Below are 18,823 nucleotides of genomic sequence, written 5' to 3'. Positions count from 1 at the left end.
TAATAAATCTACTTCTTTTAACTTTCAATTGAGATTTCACATTGATCCAAAAGTTGCAAGATCCCACGCTAAAGATAAGTGCGTTATAGTTCTTAAATGTAAATATCTAGGGTTACAAAAAAGTAAAAATGAGTTAGGGAGGAAAATTCAAAGGCCAATACGTTGCGTCACTTTAAATTCGACCAAGTCTCGAAAATTAAAAATACAAAATTTCCTAGCTGACGTTGTGATCTATACGATTTGGGAAATTAGATTTTAAAGCACTCGCCACTTCTTTGTTCACTGTACTGCAAATCCCTGCAGTACGCACCGAAAGACCAAAAGAGCATGAAAATCAAAAAAGCCTGAGTAGTGAGTATCAACTATTAATGATTATATTAAAATTTTATTGTATGAAATACTGTCAAGATTTTTCTCTTATCACGTTAGAATCAAATTTCTTTTTCAATAAACTAGTTTGAAGGAAATAAAACAAAAATAAACTTGATGTGTTTTTCACCTTCATTGCTGTTTTTACAATGTTCTGTAAAAAACAAGTCTTGGTGAGAGAAAATTTCAAAAATAACAAGATACAATATTGGATATATCTTTAGATATATGTAATATGTATACTTCTTCTCTTTCAAGTAATGATTTTAAATAACAAGATACAATATTGGATATATCTTTTAATATATGTAATATGTATACTTCTTCTCTTTCAAGTAATGATTTTAAATAACAAGATACAATATTGGATATATCTTAAAATATATGTAATATGTATACTTCTTCTCTTTCAAGTAATGATTTTAAATAACAAGATACAATATTGGATATATCTTTTAATATATGTAATATGTATATTTCTTCTCTTTCAAGTAATGATTTTATCTTATAAATGTTGATTTACATCTGACCATTTTCTGTTGCATATTTAAAATAAATTATTAGCAGATTTTTATTTCTATTCCAGATTTGTCAAAATAAAACAGATCAAACATTTTTAATTATGACTGACCATTTACCAACTGTGGGTCATGTTGGGTTCCATAATAAATCAGTTAAGCCCGGCACGTACACGCTAAAGTAAATTTGACTTCAGATTGAAATCTTTCATGTTTTTAATCATAACTCCACCTATCGAAGAGTTATTGAGAAGAATTTTTTTAAATGTCACCAAATAAATTTGTCCTTTTTAACCTTGAATCGTAAATCTAAAATTAGATATGCTACTATGTCACAAAGCCGTGCCAGTAATGTGGCAAAAATTTGACCTTTGGCCCAATCGGATCTTTATGATTTTTATTGGATACGCTATAAAAACAGACAAACCAACAAAAAACAAACGGTATATATATATATATATATCTTATTGTATTATTTTAAAAAACATTAATTTGATGCCCATCTTCTAAAGCTCTAAAGTACATATATATTTCTTATACAGAATACAATTAAGCCTTTTATTCTTTTTTTCAAAATTCTGTACTGAAGACCTTCTGAAAATTTTAAGAATTGATTTATCTTTTACGACGATTCAATTATAGTTGAAATTGATATTGATAATATTTAAAAATACCCAAAAAATCATGAACTTACCTAGCAGTGAAAGCTCTTGGACAGTCCATCTGTACTGGAGCTTGAAACAGAAGAGCCCAAACCATCCAGAAGGTTCGACATATAGAGAACTTGTGGTCTGGTTCAGAACTAGTCTAAATCAAGTTAACTCAGGTTCAGAACTAGTCTAAATCAAGTTAACTCTGGTTCAGAACTAGTCTAAATCAAGTTATCTCAGGTTCAGAACTAGTCTAAACCAAGTTAACTTAGGTTCAGAACTAGTCTAAATCAAGTTAACTCAGGTTCAGAACTAGTATAAATCATGTTAACTCAGGTTCAGAACTAGTCTAAATCAAGTTAACTCAGGTTCAGAACTAGTCTAAATCAAGTTATACTTAGGTTCAGAACTAATCCAAATCAAGTTAACTCAGGTTCAGAACTGGTCTAAATCAAAGTAACTCAGGTTCAGAACTAGTCTAATTTAAGTTAACACAGGTTCAGAACTAGTCTAAATCAAGTTAACTCAGGTTCAGAACTAGTCTAAATCAAGTTAACTCAGGTTCAGAACTATTACCTAAATCAAAATAATTCAGGTTAAGAACTGGTTTAAATCAAGTTGATTCTAGTACAAAAGGTGGCAACGTAGAATTTGTAACAATCTCAGTACAGCTGTATTCTGACGCCAAATTGTGTCCAACAAATTTATTAATAATAGTGATAATTTTAGACTAAAGTGCTTTTCTTACAGTTAAAAAAATGCAATTTTTTGTGTTCTTTATTTTCTGTTTTTACACTTTTTTATTTAATCTTGGAAAACATGTCAACTTTTGTACTTGATAATCTATTTGGTCTACATCAAGTTAATTCAAGTATAAAACTAGTCTAAATCAAGTCAAGTCAAGCTAATAACAAGTCTAAATCAAGTTAATTCTGGTTAAGAACAAATCTTAAAGTTAGTTCAGGTTAAGAACAAATCTTAAAGTTAGTTCAGGTTAAGAACTAATCTAAATCAATTTAATTCAGGTTAAGGAAAAACCCTAATTAAGCTAGTTCAAGTCAAGATCTAATCTAAATCAAGTTAATTAAAGTTCAGAACTAGCCTAAATAGATTTAATTCAGATTAAGTCTTTACCAAGTTAGTTTAGGTTCAGAACAAGTTTTTATCAAGTTAGCTTCTGTTCAGAACAGGTCTTTATCATGTTAGTTCAGGTTTCGAACAAGTCTTTATGAAGTTAGTTTAGGTTCAGAACAAGCCTTTATCAAGTTTGTTCAGGTTCAGAACAAGCCATTATCAAGTTAGTTCAGGTTCAGAACTTGTCTGAATCAAGTCAAGCCAGGTTCAGAACAAGTCCTAATCAAGTTATTTCAGGTTCAGAACAAATCTTAATTTAGTTAGTTCAGGTTAAGAATTAATCTAAATCAAGTTAATTAAAGTTCAGAACTAGTCTAAATTAATTCAATTTAGATTCAGAACAAGTCTAAATCAAGTTAGTTCAGAGCAAGCCTAAGTCAAGTTAGATCCGGTTCAGAACAAGTCTTAAACAAGTTCATTTAGGTTCAGAACAAGTCTAAATCAAGTTAAATTAGTATAAATTAAGTTAATTTAGACTCAACACTAATCTAAATCAAGTAAATTATAAAGTTCAAAACTATTTTAAATAAGTTTCTTGTCCAATTGTTCCCACTTTTGTAATTTTAATGCCTTATTTCGGACACATTCTTCCTAAATTTTAAAATGCAATTGCTTTTTTTATAGCGCATTCTCTATTTCTGCAGAGATTTTTTCTTCTAATCCTAATGTTAGATAAGAACAATGCCGATAATTGCAAAACACAATGTTTTTTCAAAACTTTTTCCAAACTCAATTAAATTCTCGGTTGGCCTCGACACATCAGGAGGGGCAGACTCGCCGCTATGAGCCTCCAGATTTGCCATTCAGTAATGAGCCTCTGCTATTAATTCTATACAAAAACTTCAAAAGTTTCTTAATTACATAGGAAGAATAATAGAAAGAATCAATTCTGGGGTGAATTCAGTTGATTTTGTTGTACTCTTTGATTTTTATAAACAATAATTTAGCATATCAAGATCTATCTTATTCTGTGCATCTAAGATTATTACAGATCAAATAAAACTGACTTTAGAATATGTTCTTGTGATAGAATACTTCTTGCATAATACACTTTTAAAGTGTTAGTTAAAATTCTTCACTAAATAGCGGAGGCTCGGCACTGCATGACACATCTTGAAGGCTCACGGCAGCCGGGGTGTCCATCCCTCGCCATAGAAGTAAAACACTACATTATTTGTTGAGAAAACCTGGACATGGCAGGCAGATGGCATGGCAAGAGGAGAGAGAGGATATAATTGAAATAAAGTTAGACACAGAACAAATTAATTAAAAAAGGAAGTAATGACGTATTTTAAAGTAAACCTATATTTAAAACAATGCATGAAAAATTTAAATCGTCTTTATATGAAATATATAGCCTCTTATCCTTTTCTAATTTTTGAAAGATTTTTATAGATAATCTTCGAACACAGCAATAGTACTTTTTCGGCAAAGAAAGAAGCAGTAAAACTATTTCGTTCAAATACATCTCCGACGTCGCTTTTTATCTGAACTTAACATATTATATATAAAAAAAACAGTTTTTAAATTTTGTTGGTCAAACCCACACTATAGTAAATAAATTAGATGCCATTTCCACAATTATAGACGTCTGGATGACTTGTTCCGTTTTTAACATGAAATAGATATACATGATTTCCTACCTTCATATTATATCCTGCAGGACTCAACCATTCAAAGAAGAAGATCGTCAGAGCGGAGATCTGAACGGCAGCAAAGGCAATCAGCAGCCAGGAAGCAGCGTCAAAAGGTTCTAAAATAAAAAGTTTAAATTTTTAATTTAGTTGCAACAAAGGGAAATTAGAAGCTGTAATCGTTATTTACAACTACAGGGTGTCCCACGAAACATGACAGTTGGTAAATAAATAAATAAAAGATCAACCATCATTCTGTGTCAATCAAGGCTATGCTCTTTTCAAAAATAAACGCCAAAGGACGGAAATTAATTTAACATCAGTCGATAAATGACACTAGTTTAGTGTGAATCAACATGTCAAGGCCGAAGCCACCCAAAGTGATTAAATTTGGAAGCCACCTCCCCACTGTACGCTTACAGTCCAGTATGGTCTGATTCAATATATTTCTTATATTATTCTTTAATTGATTAATTAATATAATGAATATTATAAGCAGAATACAATTTTTGGTTTAAAAATGTATGTTGTGTGCAAAATTAAAATTTGTATTTGGTTTGCAAAGACTGTATTTAACTTAGACTAGTATTATCTTGTTTTATTGGATTGAGAACATTCATTAATACTTTTAGAGTCGGAAATAAAATGATAAAATGGTTTAGAAGGTTGTTATGTGGGGGGAGGTTAAAGAGTTTATATATTGCACAATGGAATGTGGTGTATTGGAGGTCATTTTACCATAAGACAACCTGAACATACTTAATTATACTTAATACTTAATCAGCAAAAGCTTTTTTTTCTGTATAAAAGTGAGATTCAGATTTGTGCGACAGAGGCAAAGAAGGAACTGTCAGAAAATACCTCTTTAACAACAACAAGTAACAATATTTTCTTCATAGAAGTTCTCAGGGTACTGTTGTGAATTCAACAAGTCAATTGAAATTATGTCGACAGTCCATTTTCTTACTGAATTAGACAGAAGAAGTAGTTAAAATTTATGCACAAGTTTATTGACCATAAATACAACTTCCCCCCCTTCCTCCCGTAAGTCGTTTTTACCAAAACCTACCTTGGAGAAAACCCAAACCAAAGCAAGTCTCTGTTCAAATCTATCTATACACTCCGAAAAAGAAACAACAAACAGGGAAATGTTTTGCTAAGTGAAAGATCAAATCCATAAATAACTTTGCAATTAATAGTTAATTCCACTTAAAAAATCGGGTTTATATTTTCAGAAGTATTTACAAATGTTTTAAACTATTCCATCAAACCCTAATCACTCCTTTAACTGTGTCACGAATAACTAGATATTTTAAATATTCAACCAAATTCATATATTGTCATTTTTACTTTTACTATACATGTAATTTATAACAGGTTTGAAATATATCTATTTACTGATTATTGAAGACTACAGTGTCCGAGTTGAGGAGCCAAACCAATGAACCAACCTAACCAAGGAACCGTAACCAACGAACCAATTAGCCAATTAACCAACCAGACTTTTAGTCTGTTAAACACGGACGCCTGCCTATTGTTTTACAAACTTAGTGTCCTCGTCCTAAAAATATTTTCCCTTCCCAATTCCCCAATAGCTTTTTAATAAGAGAAATTATAATTGAAAACATTAAAGATTTGAATCTTACGTGCAATCTACTTTATTTTGACATGTTTTATATGGAATTTAATTTTATCCACGTGGACAGACAATGTTCAGCATGTGGGGTAATTCACATTCTTTATTTCTTCGTAAAAGTTGACATTGCTTCAATAAACTTTAGAATTTTCCATTTGCTGGAATTCTTTGCAGAAATATCGGAGGGGGGAGGAGGTATATGTTTCACTTGATTCTAAATACAATGCCATGGCAAATTATATACAGAAAAAGGAATTGAGTCTTTGTCACACATAAATCTGCTTACTTTTTTAATCATTAAAACTTGATGGTCTATACCTTTTTATTATTCAAAACTTTAAAGTTTGAAATACCTAAGGTCTGCGACACTGGGCGAAAAACTGAGAGAAAAGGCGAAAGTTTTCGTTTGCATTTTGTAAACTTTTTCGCTTAATTTCGAATTTTTTCGCGAAAATGAATGAAGTGAAAAATTCCGAATTGTTTCACGAAATTTTCGCATTTGTTGCGAAAATTTCGCATTTTTTGCGTAATTTTCGCATTTCTTGTTTCGCTAAAAATTTTCTTTTTTGCTGCAAACCCTAGGAAAACTAATGTCTTTTAAAAGAAAATTTTAAAATATTCTGTTAGTACGGTACAAATGCAAGGAAAGACAAAAAGAAGAAGAAGAAGAAGAAGAAGAAGATGAAGAAGAAGAAGAAGAAGAAGAAGAAGAAGAAGAAGAAGAAGAAGAAGAAGAAGAAGAAGAAGAAGAAGAAGAAGAAGAAGAAGAAGAAGAAGAAGAAGAAGAAGAAGAAGAAGAAGAAGAAGAAGAAGCAGAAGAAGAAGAAGAAGAAGGAGAAGGAAAGGAAGAAAGTAAAAGAAGAAGAAAGAAGACAGAAGAAAGTTAGAAACTAAAGGATTAATGAGAAAAGTTGAGAGTGCACTATGTACAATGTACATTGTACATTTATAAACACTTTGAACACTTTTAACATAGATGAAAGAATACCTATAGATTGAAAAATTATATAAATACGTCATCATTGTGATTCTACTGATTACGTCCTGGACTACTGAAAAAATTCGTCCTACAATTATTAACAAATCTAGGTTGAGTTTATTTTTACAGTACTAATTTCCTCCAGATGTATATATATATATATACTTTGTCTGGGTGTCACAACGGCTGAACCGATCGGGCCCAACTTTTTTTTTTGTGGGACCTCACGACCACGTGACCACAAGGAAGGTTTATGGATGATCGAATTTTCAAAAATTTACCTCTCACAAAATTCGATCTTTTTTACAATGTTTTACAATGTTAAAAAGAAGATGGGCGCGAAGCGCCCTAAAAGTAATCCACTTGATTGATTTTTTGTACTTTTGTTCTGGTACCCATGATATAAAAATATTTCTTTATCTATGACAATAAGTTTATGAACACCATAGACTGGAAAATATTACAGATATTTGTTTTATGTTTGGTTGAGTTGTTATAGGAAGGAAACCTTATATTGGAACATTGATCGTTCTAGTAGTTTTTGTAATATTTAGGTTTCTACGCTATAATATGTAATAATATTATCAATTATATCTATTAAAAATGCAAAATGCAAATTGAAAAATTATAATGGAAGCAAACCTGAGATTCTCAGGCTCCTGTAGGATATAATCGTTTTTAGATTGCTTGCGTTTTGCTGAATATGATCTGTTTAAACCTACTACTTTTATACAAAATTGTATATAAATAAATTTTCGTATAGTTTGGACACCGTTTTATATTAATTTCTCGAGACAGGAACATCAGATAGATGTCTTATATGTATCGTTCAATGCCTTGGATTCTCAGGTTTAATCCTATACCCCCTTTTTTATTTTTCCTTTACAGTCCCTTTAGAAACCAATCTGAAGTCTGTGCTTTTTCCCCAAACTATTTGCATGTCTTCCATAGTTTTACTTTTTTTTGGCTATACGCCTTTTTTAAAAGTAATTTTAAGTGACCCTTCATATACAGAGTGTCATGTCCAATTCACAACTCTTTAAACCGAAGGATGTTTGGTCACCATTTTTTTATACCCAAGGTGGATGAAAGAAATTGTGTTTTGAATTCTCAAAAAAATCAGTGTAAATAACGTAGACAGTCCCTTTACAGTGAAAACTCATGCTTACCCAGGAATGCTGTTGGAGAGATAATTCCAGTTCTTTTTGCAACCAGGATTGCAGTCCCAGACTCTATATAATTAATTTATTGGTTTAAACCTCATTTCAGGGGCGTTTACAGTTTATCTATGGAGTGGGATAGCCAATACCTCCCCCACCCGGGCACACCCTCCTTAGTAGTTCCATGGAGGGGCAAAATTGGCATATGAGTTTTGATGATTTCTAGTTTTAAAAGGGTAGTGTAATTTCCTGGGGAAAGGGGATTAATGCTTCTCACCCCCCCCCCCCCTCCTTTCTACAGCCTTTATGATTTTTTAACAAGGATGTTGTTTATTGCACAAGTTTAGAACAGTGTTGCTCACATGACTTACAGAATCTGAGATGGAAATACCATGTTCAACAATTTTGAAACAAAAGAAACTTTCTTCTCATTACCATAATTCAAGTCAGGTTCTAGTATTGTCAGTTTCGATGTAAAGTTTGATTAACATCCGGAAATAAAGATGGACAAACTATGAGATTTTTCACATTTTGTAATTTTTTTCAAAGAAAAAAGGTGATACTTTTGTTTCCTCGAATAACAACGCAAAGGACATGGGAAAAAAAATCCGTGATAAACATTTATCTTTTTTATCTTTTATATTTACAGTGAGATTCTTTAAAGAAACTGATTATTCTCTTCGAATGTAAAAAGATAATACATTTGCAACACGAAATTTATAATATCTCCAGAATTCTGATTAATAGTCAAGTTTGAAATAGAAAAGATTTTTACCGTCCGGTTGAAAATATATGGTTGAGAAAATCAGAGAGTTTGAGATGAGTAATTAAAATTTATATATACTTAGTATATATTAGTAAAAATATGCATAAAAGAATTATGCCCGAACCTGGGTGAAAAGTTTGATTAAGATTCTGTATTTGGTTTATTGTAAAACAAGTTACAGTGTTACTCTGGTTTATTGTAAAACAAGCTGCAGTGTTACTCTGGTTCATTGTAAAACAAGCTACAGGGTTACTCAGGTTCATTGTACACAAGCTACAGGGTTACTCAGGTTCATTGTAAACAAGCTACAGGGTTACTCAGGTTTATTGTAAACAAGCTACAAGGTTACTTAGGTTCATTGTAAACAAGCTACAGGGTTACTCAGGTTCATTGTAAAACAAGCTACAGGGTTACTCAGGTTTATTGTAAAACAAGCTACAAGGTTACTCAGGTTCATTGTAAAACAAGCTCCAAGTTTACTCAGGTTAATTGTAAAACAAGCTACAGTGTTACTCAGGTTAATTGTAAAACAAGCTACAGTGTTACTCAGGTTCATTGTAAAACAAGCTACAGTGTTACTCTGGTTGATTGTAAAACAAGCTACAGGGTTACTCAGGTTCATTGTAAAACAAGTTACAGTGTTACTCAGGTTCATTGTAAAACAAGTTACAGTGTTACTCAGGTTCATTGTAAAACAAGTTACAGTGTTACTCAGGTTCATTGTAAAACAAGTTACAGGGTTACTCAGGTTAATTGTAAAACAAGCTACGGTGTTACTCAGAAAAGACGAGATATTAAAAACGATCTAAAACTCTTAAAATATTTATATCTGAAATCAAATTTGGTTTGGTCTATTTCAGATGGATTTTAACAAATAAACTGACCAATTTGACAATGAAAAATACAGAACTAATTCTGTGAATGTAACAAAAATATTCTTTTAAAGTCTCATTATTTTTGAGTACCCCTGTATGTACCTAGGAAAGGAGCAGTGAAGTCTACAACAGATTCTCTTTCAGCATTTATCTTCAGAGAGGTTAAAACCATGTCAAACTTTTTAGAGACAAGTTCTAACATCAACCCGTTCCATTTTCCATTCTAAATATAGTTCCAACATCAACCCGTTCCATTTTCCATTCTAAATATAGTTCCAACATCAACCTAAGTTCTTATTGTATATTTAAAGTTCTTATTGTATATTTAAAGTTCTTATTGTATATTTAAAGTTCTTATTGTATATTTTCAAATAGAGTAAAAAGTAGAAAATATTTATGTTAAAAATATATATTTTTTTACACAAATAAAGAAATAATTTTACCAGAAAAAAAAAAACACAACTAAACCAGAACCTTTCTTTCTAATCCGTTTCCCCATAACTCAAGAATTTATTCTTTGCTCCTTCTCCTGTTCTATACAATCCATCACGATGTATATTTTATCTCAATACTTACCTTTATACATTCTTTACATAAATATAAGTCTATCTATCTATCTATTTATCTATCTATCTATCTATCTATCTATCTATCTATCTATCTATCTATCTATCTATCTATCTATCTATCTATCTATCTATCTATCTATCTATCTATCTAAAGGTTACAAAGTTTCTTTCTTGGTCTCAGATTACTTGTTTACAAGTCTAAGAAAACACTGAGACATTAATATCTTCAGTGGTTAAAAGATCGCAAACATTTCAGAGGAAACGTAAAGATTCTAATTTTCGGATAAACGTCCGTGAGACGTTGGAATCCATTTTTGGCCGTTAAAGGAAGATTTTTCGTTGAACTGTATGATTTCACTTTTAAAGTTGATTAATTAAGGGTTAAACGTTACATTTAAGGGGTTTAGAATTAAAGATAAACATATATGACTGAAAATATGTCACTACAGAGTCAGACAAAACATGATTTACTTCGTTTTCTTTGTTTCACAAAAAACACGTTTTTATTAAAGAATAATTCTGCGTTTTTTTTTAATAAATATGGGTTGGATTCGTTTTCGTTTCTTTCTATTTGTTTTATTCAGTTTTGTAAATGCAGATTGCAGGTAAAAGGATTTATTTATATAATTATCCTGACCGTAATTGGGTTATATACTTTCTTTACGGGCGACAGAGGAAAGGGGGGGGGGGGAGGGTTGAAGGGCGTTGAAGGAGATATTTTGGTTTGCATATAAAAAATAGTAAAAGTATGAAATGAAGTATTAAAATAGATAAATAGATCAATATTTAGTTTAATAAATAATGTTTCACATAATTAAACAATTCTTTTGGCAACAACTTTATAATTGTTTTTGACTGAAAATATCAGGGAGATCTTCAAGTCATAATAGTAATAATAATAATATTAGGGAATTCTTCAATATTTCCGAAAAAAATTTAAAAATCCCTTTAGATAAATCGTGTGTTGTATTTGTTAATATATTTGCTAATCTGAAACGTTCTATAAACAGTTTATGCAAGGAAAGGTTTAATGTTTTTATAATATTTCATTTAGAATTCGTGTATTTACATAATCTTGTATATATGTTTGACGCCTTTAATGTTATTCTAAATACAGCATTTATCTTGAAGGATAGTTTTCATTTAAACATGTTATCTTTAAATCATCTAAAATGATAATCTATCACGTATTTTTTGTAACTCTATAAACTAAGATAAATTATGATGATCAGGATAAAGACAGAGAGATTTGGCAAGACGAGTTGAAACTAGAAAGAAATTGTTTAACCCTAAACAGGCTGGAGGGGGGGGGGGGCGTTTATTATTTTTAGAAACAATAGTTATTGATTATTTTTCGACGCATTCGTTTATAGTTAATATATTTCATAATATTTTTGATTTTGTTTTTTAAAATATAATTTCGCTGGCACTGTATTTTTGAATATTTCTGGAAATTATCAAAAATCCTTGAAACAGGAATAAATGTTTTCAAAAGTAACTATCTGATCATAAAAATGAAGAAAAAAATAATATAAAATATCAACTATATACGAATGCGTCGAAAAATTATCGATGATTAGTGGTTGTAATTTCTGAATGATTTGTTTGAAATTAAAAAGATAATTTTGTAACTTTCTGAATTTGTATGGACTCTCGTTCTTCAGCATTTTAAACAATTTTGATTTTGATAAAGTAAACCTTTACTTTTTTTAATTTAGACTTTTTGATCAAAGAGAAATCATAATTTGAAATATCAGAGGTCTACGACATCAAGTTGCAAAGATATAGAGATTTAAAATCAAGAGTTTGAGACAGGTTAACTAAGTTCCTTTCTTATTTAGGAACTTGTCAAGAACATTAAATTAACTCATCAAAAATATGTCATTTTATTTCGTATTTATTATTATTACTTATGAAATTATGCTCCTAAACTTCAAATTAGTTTATATAAGTACTGTTGTTACATTTTTCTTGAATAATTATTGTTATTGAATAATTTCAAAATATCAATTCTTGACAGCAAGCTTCCAGAATGTAATTTGCGCTCTTACTCAGCAATTACGTAAATACGTTTTAAAGGTATCTTCTCAATAACACTGCACTCTCAGTTCAATCACCATACTAGCCAGTCTCTCCCTTTAAAGCCTAGCTAGTTGATTTTACCAAAATTTAAAAAATAAAATGAATTTTTATATTTACCACTATTGATCCCCATTTCGGATCCTGAACTCTCACTAGATCAAACTCAAACTGTAAGTCCTCAGCAAACTGATCAAAAACAAACGATCCTTCAATGATAAACTATTGACGATCAAAGATCGCTAGTAAGTTCATTTAAACTAAATCAAATCTACAGCCGGTCATATTGCGAATATTGTTAACATTTTAACAAATATTTAAAAGAATAAGATTGTCGAAGATTAATTTAAAGGATCTAATGAATTGCTTTAAATAACTTTTAACTAATATTTTTTTCGATCTAACATCAAAAATTCCAGACAGACTCCATAATTATCCTCTTTAGATGGAATTGTAGAAAACTTCATGTGACATTTTATTTAATTCAAAATTTGAACATTTGTTTGATCAAAACTGCAGGATATATATCTGTTTATCTAGATTGAAAAATGTTTTTTTTCTAATGCTTTTCTGATAAGGCAAAGCTTTCAACTCAATAAAGGGGGACTTTAATATTTATGACCAGGGGGGGGGGCCTAGAAAACGGCCTAAGAGTAGAAGTATGAATTTGCGATACATGTTCATAGACAAAATTTTAAATGTCAGTCTATTAAACAATCAGATCACCAACCTAAATGAGAGAATGTTAAAATTACGTGTACTGTCTCTTTAAAAGAAAAAAATGCAGGTTTATATGTTAAAGAATCTGATATCAAATTTTCAATAAAATGTTGATAAGGTTGGATAAAACCAGTATTAAACCCTGGGGTTTAGAAAAGTTCAATAATCTTCAATATTAAACATAAAAATATACTAGAAATTCAAGAAGCTTCGCGCCACACATTATTTTAAATAAGAAAGAATTTCCAAGGAAAGAAAGATTTATTCAAATATAACGTGTGCAAATATTAATGTACAGAATTACCCGAATAGGATAAGACTGTAATGACGACCTAAACTCTAGGCGGAATATTATTTTCTGTTATGTTCATATTTAAAAAAAATGTACCTAAACATTTTGTAAAGAAAGAAAGAAGTTTACAGTTGCATGGGAAACAAGATCAATTCTGTCCAGTCGTTTGTGAAGTCTCATTCTTTGTGGGTAAACATAAAGTTTTTTTTCTTTTTTAAACATATTATTATAATCAGATTGTATATTTACTGAACTTTATTATACGTCATGTCGATTTGAATTCTAAAAGATTTAATATATTTGATCTGTATTATGTGCAACATGTCGATATAAATATTATTTTTACCAAATAAATATTGGTTTTTAACATTCATAGAAAATATATTTTATAAGGTTTACTCACGAAGTTTTAACACATATTAAAGATAAAACATAGATAGTATAATCATAAGTTCATTTTTCTTTAAAAACTAATGATATTTAGATACAATTTTTTTGTCTAAAATGATATTTTCATTCTGAACTTTTTTCTTGGTATTATTTTAATGATTCGTTGTTTTCCTTGGCAAGAAGGTCCACACAGAATCCAGAACAACATTGGAACTGTTCAGTTCCATTCTTTTTCTCAGCCTCAGTACTAGAATATGAACAGAATATTAATAAATGTACTCAACACTGAACATTGGAACTGTTCAGTTCCAGTCTTCTTCTCAGCCTCAGTACTAGAATATGAACAGAATATTAATAAATCTACTCAACACTGAACATTGGAACTGTTCAGTTCCATTCTTTTTCTCAGCCTCAGTACTAGAATATGAACAGAATATTAATAAACTAAACATTCTTCCACTTAATATTTAATTCTGAACAAATATTAAGTAGATCAACTGAATATATTTATTAAAACCAAATCGAATTATTTTCTTGTTACATAAAAACCATCAGTATGTGATAGAAAGTTGGTGATATTTTTTTCATTATCACCTCTTTATTCATTTTGTCAAACTTTTTATATCAATTGATTGCTTACTTGCTAAAAGCTATAACATTTAGAGAATCTTGAGCATAATTACAATTAAAATTTTAAGATGTGAGGTCAGGTGGAAAAGGTTATGCTATATTTTACTATGACATATTGAGACTGCCCAGGAACTTCAGTCTATAATGTAAATAAACAAAGTTAGTAAATAAACTTGTGGCTTCCTACTCTGCCCATGAAATATCCAACATTTATTTACATATCAAACTAATTCCTTTGAGTCTGAAAACGTTTACACGGCTGAACCGATTGGGCCCCAAATTTTGTAAAGGGCCTCACATGACCCAAGAAAAGGTTTAGGGTAGATTAAAACTTTAAAAAATTTGCCTCCAAACATTACGATTTGCGTAAAAAAATTCTGGAAATCAACGAAAAAAAAAATCGCTCAATATCGTTTGTCTATTTAAATTCTTTTCGCTCATATATATATATATATCTATATATAAATTTGGCTTGTCTGTCTGGGTGTCTGTTTGTTTGTTTGTTTGTTTTTATCCAATAAACGTCAAGACGGCTGAACCGATCGGGTCCAAATTTTTTGTGGGACATCACGTGACCACGAGGAAGGTTTATGAATGATCAAAATTTCAAATATTTGTCTCCATCAAAATTCGATCTGGCCCAAATTTTTTGTGGGACATCACGTGACCACAGGGAAGGTTTATGAATGATAAGATTTTTTATAAAATGTGTTTTAAAGGATTTTAATTTTGTAAAAAAATTTAAATTCTTGAAAATCCGCGAATTTTTTTAAAAAATCCGCAAATTTTTTTTCTTCTTTGTCTTAAAATGTAAACAAAAAGAACATGTTCACAATTTAAATAGAAGATGGGCGCGAAGCGCCTTAAAAGCCTAGAAAAAAGGGCGCAAAGCGCCTTGAATTTCAAGTATATATATATATTTGTTTATTTGTATATATGTTAGCTATAGCTGTCCAAACGATTGGACTAAATTGGCTGAAATTTTTTTAGGGAACCCATGGGTAGTTGGGTACCCTGGTGGTAACATGGGCAACATTTTTTTGGAGCTTTTTTTTTCAAAATTCTGAAGTGTTTCTAAAATTCCCCAGGCAACGCCGGTCACTTCAGCTTTTTAAATGGCAAACATTTGGTGTTTTACAATTTATTCAGAACTGAAAACTTTAGAATTAAATATCCTTAATCCTGATCGGTTAATTGATCTGGAGATTAATAACAAGAGGACAACAAGCAATATTTAATCTGGAGATTTAGAAAAAGAGGAGATCAAGCATTAATCTCGATATCCACCATTCTAAAGTTTTCAGTTCCATTTCAACAGTTTCTTCTACAACTTGAATTCTACAAATTCTTCTCGATCCAAGAAAATTCAATTTGGAACTTTTTCTGATATTTATGCATAACTATTTGTTAAAGAATGTTCTCGAATGAATGAGACTGATGTCAAGGTTTTATCTACAACTATACATAAAGTTTAAAGCCGAATTTTACCGTTGATGATAGCTTGGAAACCCATCATATTGATTTCGCTTAAAAAGGTCAACCTAGAAACTTGTAACGTTCAAGCCAAGCTAAGAGTACATTCCTGTGGTTCTTCCAAGTATCCCGAACAAAATTTGAAACAAATTAGGCAGACATTTCCAGCGTCATGGCAGGACATTCAAAGAAATAGACAGACAAACAGAGATCACTCATTTATTTTTAAAGATACTGTCAAAGATACTGTAAGATCAATAATTAAACTAAACCTACTATAACGGTACGATGAATATATTAAACTGATTCTACTCTAACTGTAAGATGAATATATTAAACTGAACCTACTATAACGGTACGATGAATATATTAAACTAAACCTGCTTTAACTGTAAGATGAATATATTGAACTAAACCTACTCTAACTGTAAGGAATATATTAAACTGAACCTACTATAACGGTACGATGAATATATTAAACTAAACCTACTCTAACTGTAAGATGAATATATTAAACTGATTCTACTCTAACTGTAAGATGAATATATTAAACTGAACCTCTCTAACTGTAAGATGAATATATTAAATTAAACCTGCTTTAACTGTAAGATGAATATATTGAACTAAACCTACTCTAACTGTAAGATGAATATATTAAACTAAACCTACTATAACTGTAAGATGAATATATTAAACTGAACCTACTTTAACTGTAAGATGATTATATATTAAACTAAACCTACTCTAACTGTAAGATGAATATATTAAACTAAACCTACTCTAACTGTAAGATGAAAGCTGAATAGTAAATAGGGAGAAACATTTAACATTCTCCACACAATCTTTATATTTGAACTACAATCTTTAAGGGACTTGGCACACAAATGCAAACAGTTTTCTGGTTTCTATTTAATTTCAGTTTGATCAAATATTTGAAAATGTTTTTAAAAATTACAATTGTACTTTTAACAATGTTAAACTGCACTATTTTGCGTAAGTTTTCCTTTTTGTTAAACTTACACATTTTTCTCAGAGCATATTTGTAAATAACCCGCATTGTCCCTTTACTGTTTAAATCTTAAATTTTCAAACAATTTACATTCTTCTCCTCTCAAGATTAAATCTTTTTCATACAAAGTATGAAATATTTTAGTTTATAAGGAAAATTGATTGAAGAATGATACCAACGGTTTTATAGAGAGGGATACACTTTACTTTGAACATACCATGCAATTGAACATTGCAAACATTTTTCAATTCCTTGCAACATTAGTTTTACTTTTTTGTAAAAAAGGGGTACCTTAATTTGATTAACATCTTCTTATATCAAATCTAAACAATTTCTTTACAAATATGGTGGTGTAGATCTATTTGTTTTCTTAAAGAAAATATATCTTTCTATATAACAATAAAGTAAATCTTTTAAGAATCCATATAACAAATTAGTAAATATAGTTTTATATACAGAGCCCGCGATTTAAAAGCTTCGGCTCGAGTCTTAATTCCTTAAATGCAGCTTTAAGACCCAATCTTAGACCCAACTCTTAGACCCAGCTTGTGTCACGTGATTGACAGCTGCGAGATCTTAGGCTTGACTTAAGGAGTTAGGCCCAATAAAAATAAAACCGACCTTGGTTGGTTTTAGTGAAGAATAAGGCTCAATGTTGGGACTTATTCTCATCAAAACCCTGAATGCACCAATTCCTACAATGAAAATCCGCCAAATACAACATTAAACCGGTTTTATGAACTAAATTCTGCTTAAAGATAGATGCAACTTAAATTCGAAAACCCGAGCCGTAAATAAGGCTCAACAACAGCGTAGACCCGAGTCGTATTTTCTTGAATTTTTTAAATCGCCGGCTCTGGATACATGAAAATAAATTTAATTGTACTTTCATTGAAATTCCAAATAAAATCTGAGGCCGAATTTAAAGAATTACAACCGCGTCGCTGAACCGCCAAAAACCGGTTCCAAATGAGCGCCGGCTATGTAAAATATAGTTAAAATGAGTATGCAATGTTGTGGACAAATTCTTTAGGAATCAATTGAGACATATAAAACGTTTCCACGATGTATAATTTCTGAGTTTGAGTGCATATTTGACGTTCAAAATCATGAATCTGGTTGGGTACGTTTTCAAAATCGGATTTGTTAAATCATTAAATAACGACGACGCAACATAAAGTAAAATTATAAAGTAAACTAATGGTATGTTTAGGAACATATGTCTCAATTTGTCAATAAATGAATGATAGAATCAATTATTTTGTTTTCATCATTATATTGAATTTCTTATTTTCTATGAATTTATTCGCAGATTTCTACAAATTCTTTAAATGTCGCGTTTTCATATAAAAATTCCATAAAATCTTTGTTAATAATGAGAGATATAGAAACTAAGAAAGTGTATATATTTAGTTTTTGAGACTTTATTGGCACAATTATTGGTACTTTTGCTTGCGAGCTTGAAAATCTTTAGATCAATGTGCGCTAGAGATGTGCATTGTGCACTGTACAGTGTACAATGTACATTAAGTAATAATAAACAAATTTTCCACCTAAGAAGTTGATTAATAGTAATCTTTGTATTACTTCATAAAGATATATCATACTTATTTATCTACAATAATCTATTTGTTAGGATAAAAAATAAAAATAAAACATTTTCTGAATGTATTGTAGCAAAACAATAATGTAAAGAGAACTGAACACATCACAATTTCCTCCTCCCCCCCCCCCTAGCGCCCTGGGGAGTAATTTGTTGAGGATGTTTTCGGGGGGGGGGGGTGAGGAGTCGAGGGGGAAACCCCACTTTTTATCAGTATGCATTAACAACAGCCTTGTCTTGGAAAGCATTTGTCAAACAAATATTTCACGTCAAACTAAAGTAAATTCTCACAGCTTTCTACAGACACAGTGACCTCAACGGCGGAATATTTGATGAA

At 30.4% G+C, this 18,823-nt stretch overlaps 1 protein-coding gene across 2 annotated transcripts in view; it reads right to left on the bottom strand.

Moving 5' to 3' along the window:
- Positions 1–18,823, bottom strand: part of LOC111699855 (glutamate receptor ionotropic, NMDA 2B) — a 99,902-nt gene that overhangs the window by 34,015 nt on the left and 47,064 nt on the right. For both annotated transcript variants that reach the window (XM_023470609.1, XM_023470610.1), the window contains 6 exons: positions 13,943–14,018; positions 12,490–12,558; positions 9,824–9,944; positions 8,090–8,152; positions 4,315–4,424; positions 1,582–1,694 (listed from right to left, as the gene is read on the bottom strand). In XM_023470609.1, coding sequence (XP_023326377.1) covers positions 1,582–1,694; positions 4,315–4,424; positions 8,090–8,152; positions 9,824–9,944; positions 12,490–12,558; positions 13,943–14,018 — 552 coding nt within the window. The remainder of the gene's footprint in view (positions 1–1,581; positions 1,695–4,314; positions 4,425–8,089; positions 8,153–9,823; positions 9,945–12,489; positions 12,559–13,942; positions 14,019–18,823) is intronic.

Source organism: Eurytemora carolleeae, unplaced genomic scaffold, assembly GCF_000591075.1.
Source record: "Eurytemora carolleeae unplaced genomic scaffold, Eaff_2.0 scaffold381, whole genome shotgun sequence".
Classification (NCBI taxonomy): Eukaryota; Metazoa; Arthropoda; class Copepoda; order Calanoida; family Temoridae; genus Eurytemora; species Eurytemora carolleeae.
Note: the sequence above shows the minus strand (reverse complement) of the source record. Positions and strands in the feature narration are given on the sequence as shown.